This window comes from Sorex fumeus, unplaced genomic scaffold (genome assembly GCF_029834395.1).
Source record: "Sorex fumeus unplaced genomic scaffold, SorFum_2.1 ptg000035l, whole genome shotgun sequence".
Taxonomy (NCBI): Eukaryota; Metazoa; Chordata; class Mammalia; order Eulipotyphla; family Soricidae; genus Sorex; species Sorex fumeus.
The window spans coordinates 1011528-1022274 of record NW_026606092.1 but is presented as its reverse complement, the minus strand read 5'-3'; the positions used below and the strand labels follow the sequence as shown (position 1 = coordinate 1022274).

At 53.5% G+C, this 10747-nt stretch overlaps 1 protein-coding gene across 2 annotated transcripts in view; it reads left to right on the top strand.

Annotated features, from left to right (window-relative positions):
• The first annotated feature begins 342 nt into the window (after positions 1–342).
• CTDSP2 (CTD small phosphatase 2) overlaps positions 343–10747 on the top strand; it is a 28335-nt gene continuing 17930 nt past the window's right edge. Inside the window, exon 1 of one of the 2 annotated variants that reach the window (XM_056117732.1) lies at positions 343–893. In XM_056117732.1, coding sequence (XP_055973707.1) covers positions 830–893 — 64 coding nt within the window. In that variant the 5' untranslated portion in view covers positions 343–829. The remainder of the gene's footprint in view (positions 894–10747) is intronic. The other variant, XM_056117731.1, reaches the window with a different exon arrangement.

Sequence of the window (10747 nt, the reverse complement as noted above, 5' to 3'; positions counted from 1 at the left end):
GCAGTGGGAAAACACCCCAGCACCCAGAAGAGAAACGTGAGCTTTGGAGTGTCCTTTTAAGTAGTTGGGAAGGGGGTGTGGCCGAAGAGGCTGGGAGGCCTCTGCGCTGCGAGGGGGGGGGAGTGGCCCGGGGGCGTGGCCACCGCGACTGGAATGTTGTTGGGCCCTTGCACTGCATAGTAAGAAGCGACCACGCCCCCTTTCTCCGAGCGAGCCAATCGGAGTGCCGGAGCAGTTTCAAGTCTCCCCCGCCAGCCCGCCCGCCCGCCACCCCACCCCCCTCGGGGATTCGCTTTTTCCGTAACAAAATAGCCGCGCTCTGGAAGATCCGCGACTCCGGCAGCTGGCAGGTGAAGGGCCCCGGGCCTAGGACGGTGCTCCGAGGCGGAAGGAGCCGCTGTGCGGCGGGGAGGCCAAGTCCAGAGCCTGGAGGCGCGCGGGGGTGGGCGCTGCAGCCGCGGGTTGTTTATCTGGAGTACGGAGGGGAGAGGGGAGCCTGGAAACCGCCCCGTGTCCCATTTCCTCCTCTTGTTTTCGCTCCGGATTCTCCATGTTGGACCCAAACTGAGGAGCCCGGAGCTGCCGCCGGGGGATCGGGGCCGGGGGCACCCGGGGGAGCCGCTGCCCGGGCCGCCCGCTCTCCTAAAGGCAGCCTCCCTTCCCGGCTCCGGGAGGGAACGCGAGCAGGGATGTGAACAGCCATAGGAGTCAGAGTGCTCGGAGCCCCAGCCCGAGCGGGCCCCCGCCTAGGCCCCCCAGCCCAGCCCAGCCCAGCCTGCGCGTCCGCCCGTCCTCCCGCCCAGGCAGCCCGGGCCCGCGGGTTTGTTAGATGGAACACGGCTCCATCATCACCCAGGCGCGGAGGGAAGACGCCCTGGTGCTCACCAAGCAAGGTAGGGGCAGCAACTTCCCAAAACTTTGCGTCGCCCCCGGGCGAAGAGGGGGCTGGCGTCGCCCCGAACCCCGAGGCCCAGCCTCTGCCTTGCCGGGGCTCGGAGCGGGAGATTCCGCCGGGACCTTGGGGGTCTCTCCGCCCTCGGGTCGGGGGCTGCACTCGGGGTCCCCGGCGGGGGCCTCGCGCGGGCCCCGGGCTCCCGGCGCCCGAGCGGGAGGGGCGCCCTCCGTGCAGCTGTCACCCGTCCTGCACCCCTCCCCCGCTCCGGGGCAGCGACGCCGAGGGGCAGCGCTCCCCGCGCGAGTCCCCCCCGCGTCGGTCTTCTCGGAGTTGGGGGTGGGGTCGCCACTTTCCCGCACTAGAGCGCGCGGCTGGCCCTGCGCCGCCTGGAGAGGTGAGGTGCGGGACGGGGGGTCCCGAGCTGGAATGCAACCGGGACCCGAGCCCCCGCACTTGAGCGGCCCCCTCTTTGAAGCCCCTCCACCCGAGAGCCCGAGGGCGCACGGGCAGCCGGAGGGGACCGCGTCGGGCGGGACTTGGGACCAAGTTCACCGCTGGCGGCGGGGGCGGCCGCGGTGGGGGAGGGGCCGAGCCGTGCGGGACGCGACCTGCGGGGTGTGCGCGGGGGTCCTCGCCCGGGCTGCGGCCCGCCGCCTTCCCCGAACGAGCCAGCCGGACCCCGAGGCCCCGCCGAGCCCCTCCCGGGCCCCCCGCGCGTTTCCCGGGGGCCGCCGCGGCGCACACAGTCGCGTTTGTTTAGCCCGAGCGCCGTGTCCCTGGTTACATAATTCGCCGGATGGCATCAGACCCGCCGTGTTTCTGAATCGCGCACAGAAAAGTGCGATTGCTCCGTGGGCAGCTGCTCGCGCCCCCGCTTCCCCGGGGTTTCGGCTGTAGATGCCAAGGGGGGTCCGCGGGCCCGCCCTCCTGGGGGCTCGGGTACACTTGGTGCTGCGTGGCCCGGGCCTCTACGGCGCCTGAGGACAGGACCCCACGACCCCCGAAGGTGGGAACGCTCTTAGCTCGGTCACGGAGGCCCAAAACTCTTTGCCTTTACCCCCCCTCCCCTTTCTTCGGGCCATGTATGCTTCTCCAACTGCGGACAGAATTTCCGCGGGGAGTCCAGCAAGACCAGCGTCGGATTTTCCTGGAGAACGTCCCAAACTGGGGTTGCCTGGCCTGAAGCAGGAGAGAGCATCATGTGGGGGACGGAATCCTGAGCTGAGCGGGCCTACGCTTCCCAGGAAGACGCTACCCCCCACCCCCACGCCGTGCCCCCTTCCCCCCATGAAGGGGCCAGCGCTGCAGCTGAGCACTGCTGAGGCCTACAGCCGGGTAGGAGGCCAGCTGTGGGGCTCTGGTGTCACTCCACATCCCCCTCTTTGGCGGCAGTGCTCAGCGGATCGATATGCCAGGGATTCAGGGTCCCCAGGACTCCTGTGACTTGCCTAGTGGCTTAGAAACTGGGTTGTTGTAAACCTTTACCTAATTTCTGGAGTAGTGGAAGGTGGGGGTGGGGGTGGGGGGATGGCAGGGGGCACCAGGGTGCAGCAGAGAATGCCTCCTGACTCTCCAACCTTGCAACTCTGTCTCCTGAAAATAGGCAAGGCCTTGCCTACTTCAAGCCCAGTGTGCAGTTCCTAAAATCCCCTCCCCACTGCTCCCCAGGTGGCAGTTTGACACCTGGGGAGGGGGGCGCCTGTTTTGGTCACTTGGTTCCCAGCCTCATCCTGGGGAAAAGTCTCTCATAACCTAGTCCCAGAAGAAATGTGGGTGTTGGAAGAGTTGCAGAGGGTCAGTGTCCAAGAACAGCCAGTGTGTCCCCCAGGGGTTCTTTCCTGCTGAGGAAAGGGTCCCCACCCCACAGAGCGTGGACATTGGGTGGACTGCTAAAGGGGGCCTCTTACAAATCAGAGCTGGAAGTTTGAAGTCGTGGGAGCCGGGGAAGCAAAGCAACTGGCTTCTTGGCAGCGTTCACTCACAGACCTCACTTGGATTTTCATGGAATTAGAGCTTTGATTTCTCTCTCTCTCTCTCTCTCTCTCTCTCTCTCTCTCTCTCTCTCTCTCTCTCTTCTATGATTTGCCCTTCAGTCTTATCCTTGTTGGAATCTGAAGTCTCAAGCCAGCAGCCAGGGTTTCTCCCTCCCCCTGTAACTTGACTGCATTCCAGAGAAGGCATGCTTTCTTCTGGGGTTGCTTAGGCACCAAGCCCACCAAGCCAAGTTTTCTGAGTTATTTATCATTCACAAACAAATTTTGTACTTAAAAAAAAGCAAAAAAAAAAACACCAAACAACCCAAAAAAACAGGATAAGGACCAGATGTTTTATTTAGTTCCTTGCCCCTTCCCTCCCCCTTCCCATCCCCCACTCCCCCGCAGGGTCCCATCTTTGCCCTACCTTCCTTTGAAAATAGGCAAAGCCCAGTGAGGCAGTTTATCCATGAGCAGGTTTCTAGAAGAAAAACTTGCTCCTAGCTTGGGTGGTTCTAAAGTGCAGTTGATAGCCCTTGCAGTGCTTCTTTTTTGTTGTTGTTTTTTCATTTTTTCCTCCCTCCCAACCCCCCCCCCCCCCCCCCCCCCAGCATTCTCTTCTCAAAGCTTAAAGGCTGCCTACGTGGTTGATGACTTAAAAGTAATTACAGTAGGGTAAGTAGAACAAATTGCTGAAAGCATTGGTGATAAAAGGACCAAAATTGGATCATCTTTCCAGACAGTGCAGTGGCTTCCTTATACCACAAAGACAGGATTATATAATATCAAAAGAAAAGTGAATACCAGTTTGGTCAGAGAATGGTCATTTTTCGCAGTTACGTGTGTAGGTTTCTCACTGTTGGGAGGTTGTGCTCCCATTGGAGTCTGATGGGGAAAGGATGAAAACCACTCGCCTAGTAACCTCACCATTTTGAACGAGAGGGTTAAGCTGCTTTCAGAACTCAAAGTGATCCCAGGTCATCGGGAGTGGAGGCATTTTTGCTTTCCCTGACTCCTGAGGCCCTTAGGAGGACAAGGAGACCTGTCTTCTCACATCAGGAGCTAGTTCTGTTCACCTAAGTATTAGCTGGTCATCTCTAAGTATTTGGGTTGTGGCAACCTCCCCTGGCTTTTGCTTTCTTCCCATGGGGGAGAATTTCTGTCTAATCCTTATTGAAAGAATGAAAGCACCTGTCATTGTAGTTGTAACTGGGGCTTAGCTTGAAAAGTGTGACTTGCTGGCACTTTTGACCTCAGTAGTCTCTGTATCCAGGGTATATGTTTATTGCTGGCTCCTCCGGCCCCACTGGTTCCTCGCCTCTTGCCCAATCTTAGCCTTGGCCTCTTTTTGTCTGCTGAGAACTTGCTTCTGTTCTCCAGAGTTTCCCCCACCCTCCAATTTTGCAGCAGGGAGGTGACCTGTGGGGTGACTTTCAGTGTTTCTGCTGTCAAAGAATCCCAAGGGAGTGCTAACCCAGCAGCAAACTTCGTAAATGCTGACATCCTGGGGCTGGGTACTTGCATTTCTGCCTTTGCTTTTGCTAGTAGAGTGAGCTTTCACTTGAGCGGGATTTAGGAGTTGTCTTTAAAATCCCTCCAAAGATGGCAGTGGTAACCTCTAAAGATGAAAGTTTCCTGTCACCACCTTTCTCAGCTGTGTGGATCTTGAAACTGAGGGATAGATAAGTCCCATTTCAACCTCTCTGGACATTTCCAGAATCCTTAAGATTTTGTTAAAATGGCAAATATACAGTCAAGGTGAATGGGTGCTCCTGAGTACTATGGGAAAGATAGTATATAAATATATACTTTACTTTACTTTATATACAGGTAGACATCCCTTTTCTCTTCGTAACTTTCTGCTAGCTTTTGTGTTTTTTGGGGATTTGTGTTTTATTTCTGTCTTGGGCAGTTCTGGGACAGAGGTTATGGTATTGGTGGTTATTTCAGAGACTCTTTCCCCAAAGCCGAATTGGTTTCTTTAAGTGTAAACCCCTGTCTTCCCCTTTTTAGTGCACCTTGACAAACCATTAATAGGAGTATTGATACCTGTAACTTCTGGAATGCCTGGTACTTATTACCAGGTGATCTATAAATGTTAATGTCCTAGGCCAAGGCAAGGTACTGAGCGCAAAGCCAAGGAGATAAATTCTTTTTGTTTTCTGTTGTTGTTGGAGCCACACCCAGTCGTACTGAGGATGGGTGTGGATAAGAATTGAACTTCCTGACACATGCAAGGCACATGCACTACCATTTGAATCACATCCCTGATCTTTTTTTTTTTCCTTCTCCTGTTTCGCAGTTCTTCTCTGCCACTGTTCCATTCTCCATTTCTCCAAGGACATAGTGCAAACACCACATGATCATGTCATGTATGTTTTATTGTGAAAGACAGGTGGCCAGAGGTCAGGGGGAGGGACACTAATGTTGGGCCTTCTGGAAGGATCAACTTCTGAACATGCTGTAAAGACCATTTTTTTTGTGCCAGTGTGACTTAGCTTGGGATTCTGTCTGCACTGGTGTTTGTAGCCTTTGCTGTGGGCCTGGGTTAGGGCCAAGGAGTCAGGTACCTCCTGTGAAGAGTCTGAAGTCTAAACTTTCTGAGCAGCGGCTTGCAAATAATGAATACTTGGGACAACTGTGCTACTTGCCCTTATCCTCTGCATTTGCTTTGTGAGTTAATGGACCTAGTGAGAGTCAGAGTTCTTTTAGGGAATCGTAGTTAGGAGGAGGGAAAAAAAGGAAACTGAAATTGTTACAGAAAAGAGATGTTCTTAACCTGTGTTTTTGGTGCTTTGGTTTTGGGATGCAACATTGAGAAAAAAAGGCAACATTACCTTGCTGTTTCAGGCTTGATAGACCAGAATTCACTCATTTGTCTTAAGGACATGGGTTTGGGCGTGGCCTCTCCTGAAATGGAGGAATAGTTTCCAACTGTGATGCAGATGAGCTCATTAACATGCAAATCTTAAGAAGGAACTAGTAGAAATCAAAGTGGAGACCTTGGCTTCAAATTAGGAAACCTGGAGCCAGCGCCATAGTGCAGTGGGTAGGGTGCTTCAGCTGATCCAGGTTCAGTCTCCAGCATCCCATATGGTTCCCGGAGCTGGCCAGAAGTAATCCCTGAGCAAGGAGCCAGGAATAAGCCCTGCACACCATAGGTGTGGCCCCCCAAAAACAAAATAAGACAAAACCAAAAAAAAGGAATTTTTTTTTAAACCTCTCAGAGGGCTGGAGCAATAGTATAGCAGCTAGGGTGTTCGTCTTGCACGCAGCCAACCCAAGTTCAGTCCCTGCCATCTCATACGGACTAACCCCTGCGCATTGCTGGGTGTGACCCAAAAAGGGAAAAAAAGGAAAAAAAAAACACCTCTCAACAAGAGACCAACAAGAACAGTTTCATTACTAGTGTCCAGCCCTTTGGTCTGAGAGTCCTGCACCAGTTCTGTTATTAAAGAATGGGTTCTCCAGCAAGCTATTGTTGTATTTGTCAGCTATTCTTCGATTGACCCTCCTGATCCTGGTCGTGTCCACCCCGCCATCTCCAAAAATCAAAATTTTCTCATACTTTTTTTTTTACTCTATACCTTCTTTATATCTTTACATTCAGATTTCTTTAGCATCCTATAGAATTTGCTCTTTTACACCCACACTGTTCTCAGAAAATGAAAGTGTCCCCCCAACCTCCCCGTGTTAGCCGAGCAGACACATGAGAAGGCATATCCAGACCTGGGTCCCTGTTCTGTTTTCCACCGCACAGGAGCAGGGCTTACAGGAAGAAATGTAGATCTTTTGCAAGGAAAACCAGACCCTGGATTACTGCTCCTCAGAAACCTGCAGTCACTGGAATAAAATGTATACTGGGTCGCACCTCTAGTCTTGGAAAGGTTAGTCAAGGACCACTGGCAACCTTAAGATGTTGGCTCTCAGCCAGGGACACGCATCAGAATCTCCTGCAACACCTACTAAAAATATGGATCCCACCTGGGTCTTTCTGAATCAGCTCGGGCAGGTGGGCTGGGCATGTGTGTGTTCCAAAATGCTCCCTGTAATTCTGACAGGTGTCCCTGGAGAAGAGCCAGAGAAGCACAGCAGTGGCCCCAACTGCCTCTTTAGCCTGATCAGGACGAGTTCCCTGGAGGAATCTAGTCTTGCTGTTAAAGATCTTGTGGCTCCGAAAGTTTGAGAGTGAATGGAGAGAGTAATACTCCTCACTTGCTTAGTAATTATCACACACTATTTTTAATGTACCGCCAGCTGGGCACTATTCCTCGTGCTTTAATATTTCACTTAATCCTCACAGGGAATTGATAGGAATACTTTGCAGTTAACAAATGAGGAAACTGTCTGCAGAGCATGCTGTGCACCCCATGCTAGGGGGACTAAGTCAGCCGGGACTCCAGCTTTGGAATCGAGCCTTACCCATCATCCCCATCATCACCCACTTTGTACTACACACTTTCTGTTTATTTTTGCCAGGGGTTGAACCCAAGACCTCAGGTGCAAGGCAGGTACTTTCACAGCGCCAAGCTACATCCCTAGTCATGGTGCATTACACGTTTTCATTAGTTTTGATTTTGGGGTCACACCCAGTGGTGCTCAGGGAATCCTATCATCTCTGCACTCTGGGCTCACTCTTGGCAGTGCTCAAGGGAACATGTAGTGCTCTCCAGCTGAACCCAGTGTTCTGCAAAGCATGTCCTCTGGCCCTTGGAACTATCTCTGACATGACATTACGGGTCACAGGCCTCCCGTTGTTCATCGATTTGCTCGAGCGGGCCCAGTAACGTCTCCATCATGAGACTTGTTTACTGTGTTTGGCATATCGAATACGTCACGGGGAGCTTGCTGGGCTCTCCGAGAGGGGCGGAGGATGTTAGGTCGACCATGTTGGTCGCTTGTAAGGCAAATGCCCTACCGCTGTACTATCGCTCCAGCCCACATGACATTACACGTTTCAGAAAACTTCTGACTATTCTTCAGATGACCTGAAACACCTGATTACCACAGGTACAATGCAGTCTAGACCATGACATCTTTTTTTTTTTTTTTGCTTTTTTTTTGAGGGTCACACTCCGTGATGCACAGGGGTTACTCCTAATTCATGCAACTCAGGAATTACTCCTGGCGGTGCTCAGGGCACCATATGGGATGCTGGGAATCGAACCCTTGGCCGCATGCAAGGCAGACGCTCTACCCGCTGTGCTGTCGCTCCAGCACCTATACCAGCATGTCTTCAACAGTTTTATGCCTGTGAACCGGCACCTGCTCTGCGTACAGCCCTGACAGTTGTGGCCAAGGCCTTTCTGCTACATCTTTGAACCCGCACCAGATCATGGAGCAGTGGCTGACTTTAAAGGTCCAGACCTTTCCCAACGGACCAGTCTATAAGGAAATTAACTGCAGGAAGGTGGTACCGTGCACAGGACTGCATGAGTGACTGAAGTGGGCCAAGACCTGCTTTGCTGACTTCTTGCTCAACATTCACACCTGCACACTCCTCTTGAATCTGAGGGGTTTGACGGGGCAGGTCAGACAGAATCCCTGGAGGTCAGACAGAGTCCCTGGCAGTCCTTCCATAGCAGACTGCCCTCAGGGACCATGAGGCTGTGTGTGTGTGTGTGTGTGTGTGTGTGTGTGTGTGTGTGTGTGTGTGTTCTGGAGTCCTGGGAGAGACCACCCCCCAGTCCTGACACCACTGACAGTCCTGACACCACTGCTCCCACTGTGTGAAAGGTGTGACGACATGTCTGGGTGGTCTTTTTCAGTGTGAACTTTCCAAGATTGAGGGGTTTGTGTTTGATGAGACTAGCAGCTGGCACTGAGTGTTTACTGGGATGAGGACATAGGCTAGACCCCTTATGATCACCACAGCCTTATGAAAATAGTAGCAAATGTGCTGGAGAGAGAGTACAGGGGCCGAGGTACTTAACCTGGCATGGAGGCAGCTCAGGTTTCATTTCCAGCACCACATAGAGTCCCTACATAATCACTTAGAGCAGCGCCCAAACACCGCCATCCTCTCAAAAGGAAGTGGATAGGTAAGGTTAGTTTTTCCATTTTCAGACCTAAAGCCACCCACCATGAAAGTAGCAGAACTGGGCTTTAAGCCTGGGGGGGGCGGTGTCAGCACATCCTGGTGTACAGCAGGTCCTGGCAGGCAGCACGTTGCTGCAGGATCATGTGAGCGCTGCCGAGTATAGCCTTGGTAAACCCTGAGCACCTGGGGAGGCACCCCCGCCCCCCAGATTAAAAAAATCCCGAGTCCTCTTGTGTCACAATCTGGTTTAGTGGTCTGAGGCGAGAGAGTGAGAGTCGCTGTGTTGTCCTGCGCTTGAATCACCCAGAGCAGGCCTGGAGAGTTGAGCAGAGAGAGGCGCTTTCTTCCTGGTCTTCCGTCAAGCGCAGGCATTCCAGGGTGGGGACAGAGAGCCAGGAAGGGACTGAAATAGCAGCTGTGAGAATATCTGTCCTGCTTGGCGTGTTTCGGCCTTACCCTCTCGCACAGAGCTCTGCCTCACACTGCCGTAGGAGGAGAGGGAGGCTTGGGGTGGGCACCCGCGCTCTCTACCTGTGATGGCATCTCTGCCCCGTGGGCCGTCACATCACTTCTTGGTACCCACCAGGAGCCCTGTGCTTTGTGGTCGTGCCCAGGCACAGCTGTGTGGACGTGACTTCCTGCCTCTGGTCTGTCCAGAGCTTGTTGCTGCTTGTGGAGCTTTCCCATGCCACCTGCATATATTAGAGCAGCGTAGTAGGTGGGGTAGAGCACTTGCCTTGCACACAGCTGACCCCGGTTCAATCCCCAGCATCTCAGTACGGTTCCCTGAGCATCACCAGGAGTAGTCCCTGAGTGCAGAGCTAGGAGTTTCCCTGAGCATCTCCAGGTATTACCCCAAAACCAACCTGAAAAGCACATTAGAACTGTCTAGGAAGGTGTTTTGGCAGTAGCTCTATTATAAAGGCTGTTCTGATAGAACATAGCAAGTCCAAATAGTGTCCCTTTGTTATAATATTGATGAGAAAGAAAGAACGCCTGCGCTCAGAGCCCCTAGTTCCACCCCTGGCATTGCATGCCCCAACGCCCCCTACACTCTGGTGCCTGAGCAGCACCACATGACGTGAGCGCCAGACCCCGGGGCCGCTGCCACTCTATGCACTTTCCCTGGGGTGATCCCCACAGCTGGCACCTCTCGGAAGGCCCTGTGGAGGCCCTGTGGAGTGGAGGGGAATCGCAGGGAGAGCTCAGTCCCTGGACATGCTTTGGTGAAGGAATAGATTCTTCGAGTGCCAGGGGCAAACCCTTAGTATACTGGGTGTGGCCCAGAAACAAAATTTCAAAAGGGAGTCTCAGTGCTGAAAGGACTTGGCTGTAGTTATATCGGTTCACTTGCAGCTCCCAAGAACCTATGGGAGATATTACTGATAGAACTTTTCTTTTTCCCCAGAGGATGGAATTTGGGTCAACCTGGTGGCGCTTGGCGGGCCACACAGTACCAGAGATCACACCCCAGCCTCTTGCATGCAGAGCATGACATTAACCTTGAGCTGTCTCCCCTGGCCCCCAGTAGTGACTTACTCTCTCTTGATCTCGTTTTAGAATTTTGGCGGAGTGGCACACCCCATGGTACTCAGTCTCAGGGTCTACTCCCCAGCACTGTGAATGCTAGGGTCCTGGTGAGCACTCCCAGCGAGGGGCAAGGGATGCAACCTGGGCTCTTGCCTGCAAAGTATGTGCTGTAGCACCCACGCAGTTTCCCCCAGTAGCTCAGATTGAGGCCTCCTTGCAAGACGTTCTTTAAAGTTAAGGCCCTTTATCATATTGCTGAAGGAAGGGGGGGGGGCACGGAAAAGACAGGAAGCGAATAGGTAAATAGCT